The sequence below is a fragment of the Trachemys scripta genome, chromosome 7 (assembly GCF_013100865.1).
Source record: "Trachemys scripta elegans isolate TJP31775 chromosome 7, CAS_Tse_1.0, whole genome shotgun sequence".
NCBI classification, from domain to species: domain Eukaryota; kingdom Metazoa; phylum Chordata; order Testudines; family Emydidae; genus Trachemys; species Trachemys scripta.
In genome coordinates this window covers 89,151,227-89,173,759 of record NC_048304.1, presented here as the reverse complement: position 1 = coordinate 89,173,759, position 22,533 = coordinate 89,151,227, and the positions used below count along the sequence as shown (strand labels likewise).

The 22,533-nt window shown below is 39.0% G+C and overlaps 1 protein-coding gene across 1 annotated transcript in view; it reads right to left on the bottom strand.

Moving 5' to 3' along the window:
• PCDH15 (protocadherin related 15) overlaps nt 1–17,609 on the bottom strand; it is a 698,694-nt gene extending 681,085 nt beyond the window's left edge. The window contains exon 1 of the mRNA XM_034775466.1: nt 17,490–17,609. Within this exon, the coding sequence (XP_034631357.1) occupies nt 17,490–17,580 (91 nt within the window). The 5' untranslated portion in view covers nt 17,581–17,609. The remainder of the gene's footprint in view (nt 1–17,489) is intronic.
• Between the last annotated feature and the right edge of the window lie 4,924 nt (nt 17,610–22,533).

The following is a 22,533-nucleotide window of genomic DNA, read 5'->3' as shown; positions in this document are numbered from 1 at the left end:
GAATTTCAAAACTTAAAGCAAGAAAAGTCATGTTTTAAGAGCACAGAGTGTTTTTTATTCGGAGTGTTTTGTAAATACAGGTTAAAGTTCATTGAAGAGTTTTCTTATTTCTCTCTCTGTTGGATGTGGTGGTAATGGCAGTTAAAGCAGGATACGTAATGGATGATTTGGATTTGTGATAATAAAAATTATAATTAGCATTTTAATGCATTTTTATTTGAAATCAGACTGAAATATCATCTAGCTGTCATGTACAAATCTATTCTGAAAATTTTGTGTCTCTATTTTATCTGATCTCAGAAACATTGGTTGAACAGACAGATGGACATACCGAATAATTAAGCCTCTGTTTAAAAAAAAAATGCTTAAAAAACATTAAAAGGAAAAAAGGGGCAAAATGTTTCCCAGTTTACCAAAAAACTCAGCCTAGATCTGCCTTGGGGTTTGGGGTGCCGATTGCATGGTTCGCCTAGGACGCCAGTTGCTGGCAGCTAGTCTAGGGCTGCCCCTGTAGGATGGAAATGTCACATGTTTACAAAAATACACACAAAAGTTGAATTTGTGCGTGTGTGTGTGTGTGTGTGTGTGTATGTGTGTGTGTGTGTGTGTGAGTGAGAGAGAACTGTTAGATGGAGAATCCTGAAGTTCTTTATTCGTTCAACCACAGAACATTCCCAGTAAGATCAGTGTCAGTGGAATCTTCCTTACAGTGCTCCAATAGTATATTTCAACTTTACTTCATCCCAGAGTTGGAGAAAAGACCTTCCCAGATGAAAAGCCAATTCCTTTTCTATGCTATTTCAATTTGACCTCTCAACTCAGTGTGCCAAAGGGGAACTAGTTGATATTAGTTGTAATTAAAATGGTGGCTTTGTGATGTGGAGTCTGGACATGTGACTTGGTTGTTTATGTGACCATGAAAATCTGATGGAGCAATCTAAAAAGTACAAATCCCCCTGATGCATGGATTTTTAATATAAATTAGAAGGTTTACTTTTTAATTGTTTTGGTATATTGTTTGGTATAATAATATAGCATATCTAGAATGGAGATGCAGTATTTAGTCAAAAAGAGTTCAATGTATCTGAAATTTGAAAAGCTGCCTAGTACAATCTAACTATATCAATTAAAAAAAGAAAGGAGATATTTATATGTCAACATATACAGCAGATTAACATTTTTATTATGATAATAAATAAGCTTTTTTGTAAAAATTAAATTTTCTTTTCAGGTAAAAGTAAAAAAAAAGTTAGCTATTTTAGAAATTTAGAAACTAGGGCATTTTGACAAGGGACTTAATAAAGGCGCCTCTTTATTCTTCCCATCGGAACTGTAAAAATAATAGCCTATTCAATTGCCACAGCCCCTCAAGCACTCTCATTAAAGCTCACAATTGTCAGGTCTGATCATTACTTGGATGGGAAACCTACAAGGAAAATCCAAGTACAGCAAGAAGTGATGGTGTTAATTCAGTTAGTGGCAGTTTTCTTTCCAAGTCAGCATTGAACCAATGTTCTAAAGTACTGTTAGGGGAACTCTGGTCCTGTAAGTGACATATTTCTTCAGATGAGGTGTAAAAAAGGTTCTGACCATTTGTAGTTATTAAAGTTCCCAGTGCACTTGTAAATCCTACACTGAAAGAGTCAGCAGAAGTGAGAATGACTGACACAGAGAACTGGTACCATTTACTATGTAATGCTATTTTTAGCACTGAAACAAATGTTGATAGTGTGCTTTCACTAAATTCTTAACTTCAGATGGGCTTGCAGTGAGAAACCAAAATATTCTGTAGTATTATTCATCATTATTAAAACTGTACTACAAATACCACAAACAAATCCCAAACACTATCATCAATATATGATTCTAGGAATGTCACGGTGTGTCACTCTGAAGCCTAAAAATGTCTTTAGAGTCAGTAGGAAGCTGTGGAACAGCTACCAGTATAGTTAAGAGCTTTTTTTGTTCATAATATCACCAGGTTGAATCATCAATGAGAGTTGCAGTCTGTTTACTATCCAGCTTTCAAGTGCTCAGTCATTTTGATTTTACGAATTATGCCTGTGAGGTGTACAGCTACACAAGTGTAAGCTACACAGTAACACATGTATCTTTGCCATGCCAAGAATCCTAAAACATTGTGATATCAGAGGTAACTCAACCAATCACTCCCTTTGCACTACAGCTAATTTGCATGCAACAATTTTATCTGTTGTAGGAGGGAGACTGCACAGATGCTGGAATACATGGCCCAACTGCCACATACACAAATCAACACAAATTTCCCAGCACAATCCCCCTAGACACAAATCAACACACACTGTCAAGGCTGCTTCCCCACTTTGAACTTTAGGGTACAAATGTGGGGGCCTGCATGAAAACTTCTAAGCTTAACTACCAGCTTAGATCTGGGCCGCTGCCACCACTCCCAAAGCTAATTCGCTTCCCTGGGTAGCCTTGAGAGACCTTCACCAATTTCCTGGTTAATACAGATCCAAACCCCTTGGATTTTAAAACAAGGAGAAATTAACCATCCCCCCTCCTTCCTCCCACCAACTCCTGGTGGATCAAGATCCAACCCCCTTGGATCTAAAAACAAGGAAAAATCAATCAGGTTCTTAAAAAGAAGGCTTTTAATTAAAGAAAAAGGTAAAAATCCTCTCTGTAAAATCAGGATGGAAAAATAACTTTACAGGATAATCAAACTTAAAGAGCTCAGAGGACCCCCCTCTAGCCTTAGGTTCAAAGTACAGCAAACAGAGATAAACACTCTAGTAAAAGGTACATTTACAAGTTGAGAAAACAAAGATAAACTAACATGCCTTGCCTGGCTGTTCACTTACAAGTTTGAAATATGAGAGACTTGTTCAGAAAGATTTGGAGAACCTGGATTGATGTCTGGTCCCTCGCAGTCCCAAGAGCGAACAACCTCCTAAACAAAGAGCACAAACAAAAGCCTTACCCCCCGCCCCCAGATTTGAAAGTATCTTGTCCCCTTATTGGTCCTTTGGGTCAGGTGTCAGCCAGGTTACCTGAGCTTCTTAACCCTTTACAGGTAAAAGGATTTTGGAGTCTCTGGCCAGGAGGGATTTTATAGTACTGTACACAGGAGAGCTGTTACCCTTCCCTTTATAGTTATGACACACACCTACATAAATGTAAACACACAATCCCTCACCACAGCTCCCACCTCCCATTTGCCACCCACACAACTCTCCCTGAGCAACATAAACCACACACGATACCACTCCCAGCACATTGCCTCTCACCACAGCACACATCCCTCATTTGCCACCCACACAATTTAACACAAATCTCCCAGTTCAACCTCCCCTACAGATAAATCAACACAACCAGTATACACAATTACCCCAAACACACACCCATTTGAAACCACACAAATTCATACAAGTCTTTTAGCCTTTTACCATCAAGGAACCCAGAAAATACAGTCTTGCATGTGGTAATTATTATGTAGCATTACTCCAAAAAGTTTTAGTAACGTGTCTAAATAAATTAGTTGCCCGTAGCAAGCTTAGTATTACAGTTAGTGAAAATAAGCAATTTTATTTATTATGCTAATAAATATAATCTGACATGGAACTGGAAGTTTTATACATAGAAACTGCTCATCTAACCCTATCTATGTAAATCTTTCTTGAGCATCTTAATTATTTACAAATATACATTTGTATTGTGTTGTGACCTGTCAGTGTCTGATGTCAGCTCTCAACACCAATTCTTGCTGCTGGGTTACTGGGATGGCCTTGGGAGTCTCTCACTTTTTCTGAGGACTGTCTCCTTCCAGAGCTCAACATGAACTACTTATGTGGAGAACTTCCATGACTAGGGATACCAAGTTGAGCTCTTTTCAGCCTCTCCAGGTTTCCCTCTCAGAGCTCTACTAACCCTTCTTAAGTTAGTCCCCATCTCCAATCAAGCCTGGCAAGACCTTCTGTCTGACCTTCAGACTTGCTTTTCCTTGTGACTGCCTGTCATAGTTTTCAGATTTCTCTCTCTCGAGATCCACTCTTCAATTGTCACCTTGACCAAAAAAAAACCCAGAGGCTTCATCCCTTTTAATGATATCACCACTGGTGATGTCAGCAGCCCCAACAGTTCCTTCACAACCACCCATACAACAACCAACTAGTATACACAATAACCCCAAACATCAATCTGTAGCCCAGAACATCTATTGAGTCAGTGGAAAGTGAGTGAAATGACTAAAAATATCATTGAGAGCTCTTTTTGTTTAGAAATCACTATGTTCAATCATCACTGTGATTTGTGGTCTGTTACCATTCTTTTTTTTTTAAAGTTCTGAGGCATTTTCAGCTTCTTTTTACACATAACCTTATGAATTACACCTGTGCAACAGCATGGGCTTTCAGCTACTGGTTTCACCCATAAAGAACTCAGATGTCACTTTGGAGACTCATCAGTTTCTATGATGAGATAATACCCATTTATTTACTTATTTTAAATCTAGAAAGATTTGCATTGTAATGTAATATTGACCAAAACTGACCACTTCTTTGAATAAATACTTTTATATCAAATTTTAAACTCCAATCAATGGAAAACCTCATACTTTGGCGATTGGATACTGGCTTTTAGGCATATTCAGGATTTTCCTTAATTTTCTTTTCCCTGTAATGTTATTGGGTTAGTCTTTGCTTCCTAAAGGTATTATAGAGTGACTAATCTAAAAGTAAACTGAACAACAGATTATTAAAAACAAAATGAACAAAAGCCCCCCAACAAAACAGCTATTTTGTTTATTACTTTTATAAGGATAGATTTCTTCCCTTTTACACATGTTGAATAGCATTCTTGCTAAACTTCTATTCCACATTTCTGTGTGCTGCAAAATCTGGCCCATTTTTATTTTATTTTTCTAGTTATCATAAAAAATATTTTACATATTAGTTGACCTAGAAACCGTGACTCAGGGCTTGTCTACTGCTGCAGCGCTTTAGTGAAGATACTACCTATGCAAATGGGAAGGATTCCGATGTCAGCATAGGTAATCCATCTCCCCAAGAGGCGGTAGCTAGGTCAGTGCAGAATTCTTCCATCAACCTGGGTTGGCTTAACTGCATCTCTCAGAGATTTGGATTTTTCACACTCCTGAGTGACGTAGTTGTACCTACCTAAATGCCTAGTGTAGACCAGGCCTAAACAGGGACACTACTCTGCAGCGTTAGAAGAGAGGACTCTCTTACTTCTAAACATAAGACTAAAGGATACAAGAACAGAGCAACTCTAAAATTGTCCACACTAAAGCTAGTGACACTACTGTATGGATACACAGAGAGATTACTATTGTACATACATGAAGTACTCTGTTGGTTATAAATGTTAGAGAGCTTATTCCTTCACTCTCACACTACCCTGGTCCTTCTCGCATGAACAGAGAGCAACAATACCCGAAGTCCAAAGGTGCAAACAATTCAATATTTATTGGGGTGAATTTCCAGCAAGCTTAAATCCAAGTTCCTTTTTCCTTATTTTCGAATCCCAACTTACTTCCTGTTTGCCCCTAATTTATATAGTAATATTTTTAGCTATACCTTAACCAATCATTCTACTAACCTACTACCTAACCAATCCTAACATATTGTAACATGATTAGCTCACCAATTATATTCCACCACCTTAATTAGTTTACACCCAGCAAAATTAATTATACAGCAGACAGAAACAATTACAGAACCAGACAGATGCAAATAAACATACAAAACAATACAGAAGTGAGGATTTCACAACTACATCTATACAGACATAAGGGTTTTCCAGCTGTGTCTATTGATAAGTGAGTTCTTACCAGACAGAAAACTATCAAACTAAATTTCCTTTTACATGTTCTAGGCTTTTCCCTTTATCTGGAGGTGAGAGATCGGATCACCTTCCTAACAGTCCCAGATTGCCTTATTTCAATTTGACTAAACAGGGCCTCAGACTGTCACAGTGAGAGACACAGATAGACAATGATTTTGATTCTTTCTTTTATACCACTATAACTAGCTCAGTGATAAGAATACACCTAAATTCTTAAAGTATAGGCCAGACAGGCTTGAATATCTATATCCTAACAATAAACATTGAATTAAAAGACAACAGGTGTGATTTTTTTGAACAAAACTGCAATATCACTATAGGAAAAGTATCAGAGGGGTAGCTGTGTTAGTCTGAATCTGTAAAAAGCAACAGAGGGTCCTGTGGCACCTTTAAGACTAACAGAAGTATTGGGAGCATAAGCTTTCGTGGGTAAGAACCTCACTTCTTGCATCTGAAGAAGTGAGGTTCTTACCCACGAATGCTTATGCTCCCAATACTTCTGTTAGTCTTAAAGGTGCCACAGGACCCTCTGTTACTATAGGAAAAGTTCATTTTATTACATGTTCATGCTAATTCCCTCCTTTCAGCAGGAGGTATGGATTTACATAGGCCCCTTGGGTGGAGAGGTCCCGTACTAGAATTTAGAATATGTGGTGCCTCCACCTAGGTAAATAGCCTCGAAACCCCATGGGCTGGCTTTAGAGGTCTCATCTCCAGTAGATTTTACAAAGAACCTCAGAATATCCCAGAATATCACCCTAACAGCAGCAGTGCTTACAATTTAAACAACTCAACAAACACACTGTAAAACAGCAAACTGAACAGTAAAAAAACATATACGGATGTGGCTTTTTTAAAAACAGCCGCATAGATGATAAAGATCCCTCCTGATTCCAGACTCGCTCCACTCACAAACAAACCCGGGGAGGGTTGGAGGGGGGGTGACATGATTTCTCATCCAAACACTACATGTTTTCTAAACAGCCTGAAGGCAAGCACCTGTTTATGTGTTTCTTCTCTCACTGTGTATGTACAGTATATCATTCCACCAGAAATGATGATAAACTTGCTGGGAGTATTAAATTTAGAATTTTCTTGAATTAATTTGCTATCATTAATTGAGCAACTTAGATTAACTTTCAGAAAGATTAATTCTTTTTATTTTTAAAGTGACCTTTTAAAATGATTTTTAGAGCCTATATTTTCTACATTTTGTTGAGTGAGCCTATATTTTCTGCCGAATGCAATATTCTTTAAGCTAGCAAACTAATGAAAGGGGATCTAATGCATTGGGCAGTAAATGAGAGAGCCTGTGAGGTGTTTTTTATGGAACAGTGTATATTTATGATGGAATCTATTGACTGAAAGATTATAATAATGTTTTTTACTGTTATGTTTTTCCACAGAACAATTCCACTTTGTTCTTTTATAATCTGCATCCATATATTCCTTGTCTTGGGATAAGAATACAGAAAACTGAGTTACTGTTACCAAGAAACAACTCCTGAAAAAATGGGATAGCACAGATAGTTTATTTATTTCAGATTCATTTTTTGCTAAAGAGCTTTTAATACAGATTTTTTTTTAAAACTTAAACTTCATAACACCAGTGAACTTTATCGCTAATATTTAAACATGTTTCAGACCAATCCTGGAAAAATCTGCATGACTACTAACATTTTTTGTGAGGAACTGTGGAAGGGATGTTTATTTTCACCTCATGAGCTCAGCCTTCATCTCTGTAGTGCTTGTGAGCAGCTCAGCAGCTTCTCAGGAAGGGAGTAGGGAAGGAGTAAGCCATTGCCTGTCCTCCAAACTCTGCATGTCCTTTGATCTCTGGTTGCAAGTATAATAAATCATTTGACTAGTGACCTCTAGATTATTTAGCAATGGTCACTATAGAGATTTTCATGGCAATGTTTTCTTCCATTATATGTAACAATAATTGTATGGTGAGATGTGGCTCAATCATGATATCCAATTCACTGCAGTCTCTTGGGAATGTATTGAAATTCACTTCTTGAATAAGTCATTTAATTTCCTCATATAAAGTCCATCTATGAAAATGATCATCTAATATGTTCAAATGTCATGTCTTGTTTCATTTGCTCAGTCAAGAAATCATGTGCATCCAGTAACTGCATTTTGAATAAATTAGGGATGTTTACTGGACATTGTAAAATCTAAAAATATATTCCCCCAAATATAACATGATTCTCTTCATGTACATAACTTTGGAAATTTCCTCTTCCTTATTCTACTTATATTCATGACAATACTAAAAGTCTGACCCAAAGTGCAAGGAAGGAATTGTGAGTCAGTTATTGCACCGACTTCAAGGGGCCCTGACTGTATGTAATGAATGGGATACTTGTAAAGCCACTATCTACTACATCACATATTTTAGCACCACTGTCTGTGGCAATCATTGCCCTTTTTTGGCTTGAGGATGGGGACTAACTTAATTATAGCATATAATATATATGGGATTATTTTTAACTCCTTCACTGAAGGTTTCTGCTGCAGATTCAATGCTACAATATGGCAACAACCGTATATGCTGATGTTCCACTAGAAGCAATGTAGTCCCCTACATATGGCACAAAATTCTCTCCAGGGCATGACCTTTTCAAACTTCACAAGTTAACTAGATAGTGGTTTCAGCAATTCTGAAGGTGGACTCCTCCATTAGAGTCTGTAATGAAAAGTGTGTGAGCTTAGTGCTATCAGACATTGTGCTGTTAAAGGTACTGTCTTTTGGATGAGAAGATAAAATCAATGTTCTTACCATCTGTACTCAGTCAAGATCCCATGGCACCTTGCACAAAAGTAGGGATGTTACTCCTGTTGTCACCAAATGCCAACAAAGGCAATTCCAACATATGACAATCTATGTTCTCCAACAGTTTCAACTAGATACCACATTCTTCACTTCCAGTCCTAAACTATTGTGCACTGTTAAATAATTACTGTATTCCATCTCAGACAAGTCTGCATTTCTGTAAATGAAATTAATCTGTTAAGCTCTTTAGTGTTCTTCATTAGCTTATGGATGAAATGTGGTATATACTACTATACTACATTTCTATTATACCACATTTCCACTGAAATTAGATTTTTCTCATCTACATGGTAAATTAGACAGTAACAAAAAAGCTAATGCTTTTTACCATCCAGAACCATAATATGTAAAATCTTTGCCCTCTAAAAGTATTCTTACTGGTATTGTTGCTATTTGTAGCAGGTTTTGAATTTGGAGGAGAAAAGACATGACTGATGATTTTGAATTAAAGATCTGTCAATGACAAATATGCCTTACATGTACTACTACTAGTCCAAATGTCAGTTGTACACTGTGCTATTCCTTCTTCAATACAATTTACCAGAGATTCAGTTTTCTCCTGTATTATTTTTTAAAACAATTGTAATTGGACTTGTGACTAGGGGCTGGTCTTCACTACCCACCCGGATCAGCGGTAGAAAATGGATCTCTCGGGGATCGATTTATCGCGTCTCATCGGGACGCGACAATCGATCCCTGAATCGATGCGCGTACTCCACCAGCCCCGGTAGGAGTAAGCGTCATCGACGGGGGAGATGCGACAGTCGATTTGCCGCCGTCCTCACAGCGGGGTAAGTCGGATCAGATGTGTCGAATTCAGCTACGCTATTCCCGTAGCTGAATTTGCGTATCTGAAATCGATCCCCCCCGTAGTGTAGACGTAGCCTAGGAGTTATTGAAATAGGGTATTGTTTTGGTTTTAAGTATTATAGGTAAGGGAAATTGGCTCGAGGAAAAGCCAAATTCCACTACCTCCATGAAAGGAGAGAATCAGGTTAACAGTCAAATCAGATTGTGTACATTTAACATATGTCAGAGGTAGGAGAGCTAGCTTCATTCTAAAAACAAACAAACCAACCACACACACACCACTCCTCTCCCAGAAAAATTCCCACCAAATCAAAGCCACACAATAATATTTTAGGGGGCCCATGTTGTTGTGATGTAATTTCCTCTGGCTATCCTACTTTGCTTTGTGTGCCTTTTGGCTCATGGAGTGGAAAAGTGGGTGCCTGGTGGCAGATGCGGGTGGATGCTGATGCCTTACTCCAAATCCCTCCAGAGTTCACTCTGGAAGTTTCCATGGCCCCGAGATACCTCATATTTGCCAATTTTTAACTGTTTAGGTTATCTATGATAAACCAATAGGACTCACCTATCCTTCACAAAATTCTTTTGTCCATCTATAAACGTTTTCAGTTATCTCTGAATCACTAAAACAGGACTCATTACTAGGAACCTGTCCAAGAGAAGACCTACTCTTGGAAGGTGTAATCTCTGCTGAAAGCTCGCCACAGAGAGATATACAGAAGAGATTGTAACTGAAGTAACCATTCTTTATTGTTTGTATTCTCTTTTGTTTTTAATTTTATACTATTTTCTTTAACAATAGTTAACAATTGTGATTATTTTGCTTTTGTTTAATTGTGGTATCTGCTCAGGTGTGGCAAAGAACTCCATGCAACTAAAGTAGTGGGAGTCAGATCCCTGAATGAGAAGACAATGACGATTTGGCCTATCATTTCTTGTTTCTCTACACTATGAAATTTAGTAATTTTGGGGATAAAATTACTTGGTGCTCAATAACTTGAAACATCTCAATGTCCTCCACAGGTGTATTAGACACGAATATTTATCCAAAAGAAAACCTTCACAAAACAGAAATACTTCAAGCAGCCAGAATACCACATAATACTGACAGCTCTTCTAAAGCATCTCATGTTGTAGGTTAGTTGATCTGACAATATTCAGAATTGATGAGGTGAATGAAAGTTTCAAAATCTGAACCTCAATCCAGATCTGAATCTTGTGGCTGACTACCCTATTTCTATAATTGAGAGAATCCAGCTGCCTGATCCAGACAATTATAAACCTCGGGGGCAATTGTTCAAACTTAGATTCTGCATTTTCACATATTCTACATTTCATTGCTACGTGCAGGTAGATATATCAGGACAGAGTTCTTAACCATAGGCGTGCGCACGGGGTGTGCCCAGGCACACCCTAATGCATGGGTGGGCAAATGGCTCCACTCCCCGGTGTGGCAAGCTGCGGAGTCCACGCTCCTAGGCCGGAGCGCCCGGCCAAGCACAGCAAGCCACCGGCCCCTCCTCCACCTTCCCCCCCTCCCCTGGAGCCATGCTGCCACGTGCAGCACTCTGGGGGCCAGGCCTGCACACTCCCGTGGAGCAGCGTTTGGCTCCGTGGTGAGGCAGACACGCTCCCCCCTTCCCTGGGGCCATGTCGCCGCGCGCAGCGCTCTGGGGGCCGGGGCTCCGGGGGGAGTCAGACATGCTCCCCCCTTCCCTGGAGTCATGCCGACACACGTGCAGCGCTCTGGGGGCCGGCGCTGCGCGCTCCTGTGGGGCAGTGTTTGGCTCCGCGGGGAGGCTAGGAGCCTCATCTCATGGTAAGGGGTCCGGGGCCAGGGGGGTTGGATAAGGGGTGGGGGCAGTCAGGGGACAGGGTGGATTGGATAGGGGGTGGGATCCCGGGAGGGTGGTAGTTAGGGGTGGGGGGTCTCTGGAGGGTGCAGTCAGGGAGCAGGGGGGATTGGATGGGGCATGGGAGTCCCGGTGTCTCTCAGGGGGCGGGGGTGGATAGGGGTCAGGGCAGTCAGGGGACAGGGAGCAAGGAGGGTCCTGGGGGGGGTCTCTGGAGGGAGTGGTCAGGGGACAAGGAGCTGGGACGGTTGAATGAGTCAGGAGTTCTGGGAGGGGCTGTCAGGAGGCAGGAGTGTGGAGAGGCGTTGGGGGAGGCAGGGAGTGGGGGGTTGAATGGGTTGGGAGTTCTGGGGGTCCTGTCAGGGGGTGGGGAGTAGTTGAATAGGCGTGGGAGTCCCGGGGGTCTGTCTGGGGGTGGGGGTGTGAATAAGGGTCGGAGCAGTCAGGGGAAAGGTAGGGGGTAGGGTCCTAGGGGGGCAGTCAGGGGACAAGGAGCAGGGAGGCTTAGGTAGGGGGTGGAGTCCTGGGGAGCAGTTAGGGGCAGGGGTCCCAGGAGGGAGTAGTTGGGGAGGATAATGAGCAGGGAGGGTTGGGGGTTCTGAGGGGGGAAGTCAGGGGGTGGGAAGTAGGAGGGAGTGGATGGGGGTGGGACTAGGGCAGGGGCAGGGCTAGGGCGGGACTCCCTGGGTGCACACTCTAATGAAATGGGCTGTGCACGCCTATGTCCTTAACATGTGTCATGAATTATCACAAGCATTCATCTGACCAATTTATAAAAACAAAACAAGAAATAAGAGATTACAATATTGTGGAAGGCAATTTTAATTCACAAATAAATACTGTGTATATGATAATTAATTCACATTAACTAAACCAATTTCTGTTGCTGTTATTATTTGTTAAGATGATGTGATATATGATTTATTCATATTAACTTCTGAAAGTAATATACAGTTTAAAAACTGCATAGGCTATTCCTGTTCACTTCTTGTCTCTTTTATACAGTGATTTATGCGGTGTACAAGAAATTATTTATGTGAAAAGAACCACTGATTCTTTTGGAGGAGTGCATCTTACACTTCTAGCTAGAAAAGAAGCCAGCATACAACACTAAATCAAACTTACTGCAATTTAAAATATCATTAGTAAATGTATAGGTTTATGCAGAACTATAGGTAAAATGATTTTTCTCACATTAAAGCATCCACAGTAAAAGTGATACCCTGTATAATTATTTAAATACATTTTTGGTGAGGAAGGTAATGTGACGTTGTGCAGTCTATATGGTTTTATAAAAACTTGATAATAAGTCAATATAATGTAACGGAGATAGTTTTAGAGAAAATACGGTAATAAGTGAATGTAACATAACTGGGATATGCTTCATGCAAAAGGTCTCTTGTAAGGTATCATTGCAAAGCTTATAATCTACTGAGTATGATCATCTGATTTGTATAAATGTACCTCTCTTGTATCTAAAACTAGAAATATAAAATGTAACTCTGAGGGCCTATTGTAATTGTGTAAAGTGTGGACCATTAATGATGGTTTGGAATCTTGATGACTCCCATTGTCTGCAGATGGCTGTATTTACCTGTGAGTCTTCCTGTATATGTGTGTGCTGGCAAGTGAGTAATGAAGTCTTGCAGTGACATGTGATCATGTCACCTGAACTGGAATCCATCTTTAACCTAGTGCTTTTCCAGTGAGGGGGGGTGGAAACCCAGAGAGACAAAGAGTTCCCGCCTTATGCAAAAGATATATAAAGGGGGGAAGAGAACAGAGAGGGAGAGAAGCCATCATGAAGAGTCCCCTAGCTACCACCTGAGCTGCAACAAGAGCTGTACCAGGGGAAAGAATTGTGCCCAGGCCTGGAAGGTGTCCAGTCTGAGAAAAACTTATTGAAGCATCTCTGAGGGTGAGATTATCTGTATTCAGTTTGGTTAGGCATAGATTTGCGCATTTTATTTCATTTTGCTTGTGACTTACTTTGTTCTGTCTGTTACTACTTTGAACCACTTAAATCCTACTGTCTGTATTTAATAAAATGACTTTTTATTTAGTAATTTACTCAGAGTATGTATTAATACCTGGGGGAGCAAACAACTGTGCATATCTCTCTATCAGTGTTATAGAGGGCGAACAATTTATGAGTTTGCCCTGCATAAGCTTTATGCAGGGTAAAACGGATTTATCTGGGTTTAGACCCCATTGGGAGTTGGGCATCTGAGTGCTAAAGACAAGCACACTACTGTGAGCTGTTTTCAGGTAAACCTGCAGCTTTGGGACAAGTGATTCAGACCCTGGATCTGTGTCTGGAGCCAAACAGGAGTGTCTGGCTCAGCAAGACAGGGTGCTGGAGTCCTGAGCTGGCAGGGAAAACAGAAGCAGGGGTAGTCTTTTGCACATCTGGTGGCAGCTCCCAAGGGGGTTTCTGTGATCCAACCCGTCACAGGTAAGACAAAAAATGATGTTTGTATATGACAGCAAAGAAAATTAACTGTTAAATTTACTATCTAAATCTCACATTAAAAATGAAGATTTATACTTTATCTTCCCTAATTTGTATCATGCTATTAAGTGTTTTTAAGTCATGATACAATCATGATATAATCAAAACAATTTATTTTTAGTGGCAGAGTAGCAAACTGTTCATGGTTTACTTTGGCATCACATATTTATCTGAATAAATGGCTAGAGACAATCACAATCTTTGAAATGATAAACACATATTAAATTTAACCAAAATAAGGTTTACAACAGGAGGATTAAATTGAGTTCTACTGTATTTGAGTAACATCTTTTCCAATTAGCAAGTCTCCTTCTATTACATTGTCATTTATTCACAAAGCCTTAAAGCAGTGCTTCCCAAACTTGGGACGCCGCTTATTCGGGGAAAGCCCCTGGTGGGCCGGGCCAGCCCGTTTTATCTGCCGCATCTGCAGGTCTGGCCCATCGCGGCTCCCACTGGCCACAGTTCACTGCTCCAGGCCAATGGGAGCTGCTGGAAGCAGCGGCCAGTACATCCCTTGGCCAGTGCCATTTCCAGCAGCTCCCATTGTCCTGGAGTGGTGAACTGCGGCTAGTGTGAGCCGCAATCGGCCAGACCCGCGGACGCGGCAGGTAAACAAACCGGCCCGGCCCGCCGGGGGCTTTCCCTACATAAGCAGCTTCCCAAGTTTGGGAAACATGACCTGAAAGGGTTATAACACTAGATTACAGTAAAAAGTTACGCTCTTTGTACTCTCCCCACCATCCGTGCTCTCTTCTCCATATACTCAGTTGTCATTTCATTACACCACAATATCTCCATCACCCTGGTTTCCTTTATTTCCCCAAACTCTCTCACCACAAAGTCCATTCCATCAACCTCCAATTCTTGCTCAGCTCCTTTTTACTCCTGTACTGCTGAGTGCATTTGGAGAAAATGCCTTGACCGCACAGACACTCGTCCTTCAATACTACCATCTTCCAGCTCAAACAACACTTCTCCACCATCATTGAATCCCATATTGCAATTCCAGCCACCTAAAAGCATTTCCCTGTTCCATGTTCTCTCACCAACTTTTTCAAAGAGAAGATTCAGCATGACATCCTTTCTACCTTCCTTTCACAATCTTCTCTCACCTCATTCTTACCTCCTTCTGCACTTTCAACAACAATGAGGTTCCTCACCTGTTTTCCTCTTAACTCTTCCACCTGGCCAAGTGATGCCATCTCCTTCTTCCTCACGACCTACCCTGCCCTTACACTCTCACCACCTTCTTCAACCCTTAGCTTTTCACTCTTATTAAGTTCCTTTCCTTCACAGTATGAACATGCTATGATTCCTCTATCCTTATAACCCCCCAACATTTACCCTGCATCTTTCTCCAACTGCTATCCCATCTCCCTTCACCTCTAAACTCAGTGAAAGTGTCACATACAACTGTTTTATTAAGGTTCTCTCCTCCAACTCTGTCCTTTTACCCTCCAATTTGGTCTCTATACCACTGAAACTTTTGTCTCCATGGTCTTTAATGACAGTTTTATGGTCAAATTTCAGAGCCTCTACCTGGATGACATCTTTGAATATCATCTATCTAGACCCACACATCTAGGCAGTGTCCATATGTTTCCCCTTCTTCCTTCCTCCATCACTTCCTTCCAGAGATCTGGCCTTTCCTCTCTGTTCTGCTAGTAAAAGCCTGGTCTAGGCCCTTATTATCTCTCATCTTAACAACTGCAGCCTTTTTCTCTCTGGCCTTTCTGACATCCAATTGGATTCCCAGGTCCAATCAAAAGATGCTACTAAAATAATCCTTCTGACCATGTTACTCTCAACTGAGAGATGGTCCCCCTTTCTTCACTGCATCAAATGAATGTGACCCTTCACAACTTAGCCCCTCCCTATTTAATACATTTATCATGTGATTTTTCCCCTACTCCTTCAGTGGTACTATCTTCCATTTCCTATTTGCTCCTACTATACACACCCTCACATTTTCTTCCATGCTGCTCCTTTATGTATGGACCACTCTCCTTAAATTAGTCTGTAAAGAGAATACCCTGTCTTTCAAATCTCTCTTCAAGATTCACTTCTACAATGATGACTACCAGAAAAAGCCAACTGATAATGGATAGTCAGATGGCCTTTAGGAGTGTCCAATATTGTATTTTTAACTCTAGTTGTGTATAAACCTGGCCTATGTAAATGCATATTCTAATTACTATTTCCATCATCCTCCCTCCCCAGTTCCTTCAGATAGTACAACCCACTGATTAGATCTTATATTAAATATATTGCAAGATCTTTAAGGCAGGGACTGTCTTTTACTATGTGTTTGTACAATACCTCAATCATGATTGAAGACTTTAGGCTACCATAATAAAATAATCATCATGGTAAATAGTTTAAAAGTGTCTACGTCAGCTAAGCCAAGAAAAGCACAAGAGCGATTCATATTCTTCACTGCCTCTGTGAGCAACTAGATAACATGTATTGATGGTGAAAATCATAGTGATGTTATACAAGGAAGGAATGAGGGGGGGAAATAATTTGCTTACATACCATGGATATCATACAAAACTAAAAAAAAAGAAAACATTCAGAGCTGAAATTACTGTTAGAATAGGAAATGTTGAAATAAAAAGAATAGGTGTTTTGGAAAACATCCCATTTCAACATAAAATGAAAGACAAACAAAATACAGTGTATTGGTGAGATGGCCATAATAAAAAAAATAGTTCTCTAATTCACAAAGGTGTACAACTTTTTACCAACATACAGTTTTCTAAATTTAAAAAAGGAAACCTAGCTACAAAAAATAATAACTAACATGAATGTAACATTATAAGCATCCTATACCAAAAGTAATAGTTTCATTAAAGAAAAACATACTGCATCCTCATATGTGCCTCTTAATAGTTCTTCATTTTATTTTCACTTGAGCAATCCCACACAAACGGACCTTTCTCTCTTCTTTATATTTATTATGTTTAAAATGTTGGTTTAAGAAACAATGGTATATACATTTGTAATTTGATTACAAATACTGAGTCAAATGCATCCCTCGCATATCTCCATTAAATAAAATGAAGATATACCAGGAATTAATATGGTCTCTCTATTGTCACATCATTTTACAATTCCTGCACTGCTCTTTTTCTTGAGTTCCTCATTTTGGATCTTTTCCCTGCACTGAAGCTTTGGCTGGTTGAGGTGTATGTAAATATAGCTTCAGAGTAAATTTCTTCTTCTCTTTAAAAGTTATCATTTTGGTGCTGTAACTGGTATATTTCTAAATAAAATGGGCTGAGGAGCATACTTGCAAGCATATAATAATTAAAATGTGTTCAGATCTCAATGCTAGAAATAAGTGTATATTTCAATTATATTTTTAATTTTACTTATGTGTTTCTTCACTTTGGTGGTAATCCACAGGTCTTGAATACATTCTCCATAATGGATCCCTAGTGGACACAGTTGTGACCGTTAAGCATACAAGGGCCATATATTGTTATCCTTCCATTTGTAACTTGTCTTCTTAAAGCAGCATATATTAATAGCTCATTCCATTAAATACCAAATCGTCTGGGTAAACATTTTTTCCATATACTATAGTATCTTTGTGTAACATGTAAAATAAAAACATGCTTACCATCATCATTCTGGGCCAAACAATTGGTGAAAACAGTAGCAATCGCAATTCCTACAGCCAACCATTCCCAGAGACAAAACTGCTGTAGCATTTTCTATTGAACTTCACTCAAGGCAGATCTGAAATAAAAAGAAAGATTTGACATGTTCATTAATCAGTTAAGGTAAATGCATCTGTCAGTGCAGAGAGCTTATAATGACTTCATGGTTAATCACTGGTAGTATGGGTCCCTAAGCAATATTACTAAATGATATGTATCTATCAGCAAGCATGTCCAATCTCCAGAACAGGACAGTTTTGTTTTGTTTATGTTATTGTTCTTTCTACATCAATCACGGTGTTAGAGAACTGTGTAATGTTTGGTGTTAGTCAAACATATATTAAATGTTAGAGAAATTAATATATATAATATGATAAGAAAAGATAACAATGTTTGCTTTTTGTACATTTTTGCTGAGATAGCTCTTTAGATTTTGCTGCAAGAGTTTGCGAATCAGAAAACTGGTTTGTGTGTCTTATTTGTAAAATATCTGGCCTAAGCAAATAACAAAGTAAAGCAAAAAGTCAAGAGGAACCGGTTAGCTTTGCAGAAAATCAGGTGTACATCTTTCCTCCCCTCAACAAGACAAGCTAACAAGCAAAAACCCAACACCACAAAAAAAAAACAGATCAGTGAAATGAACAACTACTATTGTAAAATAAAATCACCAGGATGAAGCCAGTGGGAGTGGGACCAAAAAATGTTGGGGAAAAAACAAATAGAAGTCAGTATCAGCAGAATATTCAAAAATGTATTAATTGAGGTTAATTATTGTAATGTATGCATGAGAATGTTTTAATTAGGGGGTTAGAATGTAATGTATAAAAATAAAGACAAATGAAGTAGCTCTGTAAACTGAGTCTGCACAAAGTTACAAAAAGAAAATTAAAAATTTAACAATAAGGGACTGGAGAAAATACAGGGGAAGACTAGTCAAGCATAGCAGAAACCAGAGATTTGAAAAGAGTCACCCTGTCCTCAAGGAAAGTAACTTGATCATTTACTTTTCTTGACTTATCTCTTTTTACATGTATATGTAATTCATATGTAATAATAACCCTGTCTTAAAATGTATATAACAAAAGCTAAAAAAAAAAAAACCTCTTTAAGTCTAAATTGGAGTGGATCTTGTTTCTCACCCAACAAAGGTATCAAGCAAAGAAATATGTTATTCTCCTTCCTTCAGCTTCACCATTAAAGTTCACTGCTTTTCTGAAAAGTGATAATATAAAACAGATGTACCAATCCTTAAAGCTGCTGCCCAACTTCTAGGCTTGGCTGGGAAAGATCCCGCAGTGTTTAGACCCACTGAACACACCCAGGCTTCTAATAACATCTGGGACTGGTCCATTGACAGTGCAGCACAAACCATAGAACAAGGCAACCAGGTGGACCCAGTTCCACTGAACCAAACAAAAGTTTATAAAGAGTAGCATTTTTAAAGTTATACAATGCTCTATTCTGTTATTCTGATAAAAAAAGAACTCCCACAATTCAGGGGTGAAAATTACATTATTCTGAACATTTTTATATGAAAATATCAGAATAACAACAATGAAATATCAAATGGAAGCAACAAGAACCATGGAAATGAAAAGAGACATGGATAGTAAAACAAAGCTATTGTCTAAAAAGTATATAAATGCTGTCATTTTACTCATGTAAAGCATTTAGCCCACTGGTTTTCCTTATCACTTTCTGCTAGTATTTTTGTATTATGGTCATATGAGATATATTTTCATTAATTTCTGAGTCAAACAATTGTCCCTCCACCCTCCGCCACTTAACAGCCTTCAGCATCAAAGCAATCTGATCTGCCATCAACAAGAAATTATTAAAGCCACTGCTATCATTTTCCTTCAAGAAATTGAACTTTTTCTATCTCTGCATCTGTATAGTTTCATCTTAGGCATTTATTTACATCACAAACAACAGTATCATATTAGGACATTAAAGTTTTCTTCTAAATAACTCACACTAAGTTACATTTATTGCAACCAAGAGAAAGCAGGGTTTCCGTTAAAAGAAATAAATGACAGCTCTGTTAAGTACTGGAAGATGCATGCACATCTACAAGACTTGGTTTGAATCTTGTTTTCACAGTTTATAGCAGTGACACTGCACCCCCGTATTCTTCATAGTGATATTATTACGATATGATGCTTTCAGTCTAGATAGCTGGTTGGGAAGGGCCTGTTCAGGGCAATGAGCCATTAGGGGAAACAATAGGCCTTAGGAGAAGCCTGTCTCCCACCTGGTGAGCCCTCCTCAAAACACTCCAGACAGCCTGTAAATAATGGCTGCTATGACTCTACAAGGACATGTGACCAGGCCATATGATTCTGGATTCCATCTTGGGATGTCAGTATTTTTCCACAAACCACTCTGGGAACCAAGTTTTGAAACAAAGGGTTGCTGCCATATGCTAAAGCTATATAAGACAGGGAGTGACATCATCTGTTGTTCTTTACTCCCCACACAAGAAGACTTCTGGAAACACCTGAGGGGGGAAAAAACTGGACTGGGGGAAGTGCTGGTCCTAGGCTAAAGGGATTTCTAGCCTGTGTAGGAAGACCTGAGAAACCTAAGCTGTAAAGCTAATGCATCTTGTGCCTTAAGAATCTACAAGTCTGCCTGTGCCATCAGTTAGGGTGAGACTGCTGTTCATATCCAATCTATCTAGTATATTAAGCTTAGTTTGCATTTTTGTTTATTTGCTAGGTAATCCACTTTGATCTGTTTGCTATCACTGTTTGCTTTTGTAGTTAATACATTTATATTATGTTTTAATCTAAACCAGTGAGTTTGGAGTGAAGTGCATGGGATTTGCTCAGAGAGGCTGTTGTATATTTCTCTCCACTCCACATTGGGAGTGGGAGGGACGAACTCTATGAGCTTACACTGTACAGTTCCCTGTGCAGCACAAGCCGGTGTAATTTTGGATTTATGCTCCAGAGTGGGTGCATGCCTGGGGAGCTTTAGCCTTTCTACTGTTGGCTACTGTTCATGCAGTGGCTAGTCAGAGATCTTGCATGTAACTGCAGTTGGGTATCTCCCTACCTGTGGGTATGCTGGTGGAAGTATAAAACCGAGAGCATATCTTCAGCTTGGTGGGGAGAACATCAATTCCAAGAAACCAGAGAAGCCCTTCTGTGTGATGAGGGCACTTAGGACAGTGAAGGAAGATGAATAATGCTCTTAATAGCAGCAGTTTCAATTATTTTCTTCAGGGCTTTCTTTTACTGATTCATAAACAAACCACTCAGAACAGTGTCCCCCAACTTCCAGAGACTGTTCCAGCTTCCTAGTTTCATCTCTCTAGGTTGCTTCCACAGCAATAAATTACATGACAGGGCTTGGCTTAACTCCTCATCTACTGTCTGGGCCTTGCCTCAGACCTTCACTGATAAGGTTGTACAGAGGAGACAGAGAAAATTTAATTGGAAATTTGTGCAGAAATTATTGCTGAATGCACCAACAATAATTTCCTCTCCAAAGGAATGGCTAGATTTGTTGAAGCTCCCATTATAGCACCTTAGAGAACAGAAGAGGATGGGGAGCATTTTGGAGATTGTGGAGGTATGCACAGGTCCACACATTCATGGCAAAGTGTTTGTTTTAATCCCTAAATTGCTTGCTATTTCTTCAGGGCAGGTCAAAATTAGCCTTCAACAGTGATAAAAAGGAAGCTCCTAGACCAAATGGAGGTTTCTCCAATGTAGGGCAGGAACATAGAAAAAAAGCAACAGACCTTCTATTCAAGACCACACAAAATTTACCAGTGTTACAATGTTATTTTTCCTTCAGTAATTCAGATATGGCTTGTCCTTGTTACCTTTTAAAGTTTATTCAAGTGCTACTTTCTGATTACTTTCAGTTAAATTGCTAGTTTACCAGTTTCAGCCAATCTGAAGTTACTGTAAAGTTACCTGTGGTTTAAAACACAACTTTTAAAGTAAGTGAATAAATATATGATGATGATTTTTTTCTTAACTGGTTAATATTAAACAAATTTGATCATTATATAAAGCATAGCCACTTCACAGTATGATTTATTGATATCAAATTAATTTAATATAATCACCAGCATTATTAATTGGCTTTTGAGGATATGTGAGAATCTCAGAATAAATTTATTCACAGATCTTGCCTATGAGTGAGCAAGGATTCCTAAATGCATTATATGCTTTACAGTTTTCCCAGTCTTCTAGAACACTAATAAAATAAAGGTTTTAATACTAATAAAATTACTTTAGATATTACTAGTTATCAAATGCTTCCAAGTTTTTATAATTCAGAAATGCTAGACAAAAGATCTATGATTACAGATCTGCAGCAAACAGAATGAGTTCATTTTAAAATATGTAATTACATAATTCATAAATCAGCAAATGAACATGCATACAAAGAAGAAGAGTGCAGCTATTTGTAATAGTCCTGAAGAGAAATAGGCATATACACTTCACCAATGATTTTTATACTAAAAAATGACCAGTTCTCCAACAAAAATGCTTAATTTTAGAAAGACAGTTATTGAGTCCTCAACTGACATCTAGTGTGGTGGGACTACTCCAGAGAGGTTTTAGGACTCAGACATCTTGGCAGATTTATTTTTGGTTCAGATGAAATGTCAAGTAAACCATAAGGATGGAAATGGAGTTGTTATAAGAGTAAGTGTCTCTAGATGAAACTGTAAATAGAGCAGAATAAAAGATTGAGCCTTTCAGTAATCCTGTGGGCCACTGTAACAGAAACTGGAATCAGAAATTTAGTAAACACAAGCATCCTTACCAAATAGGAAGTAAACAGAATCTTCAAATGCCAAAACAGGTCATGAACAGCTCAAATAAGTTTGAAGACCTCAAGTGAGACAGTTGAGGATTGATTACTCACGTGAGTAAGAGATGCAGGCTCAAGCTCTAAATTTGCAATGTAATAGAGAATAAAAAAAGGCTAATATGATTACTGGAGTAGAAAAGTATAGTATTTCTACATGGTATGGTA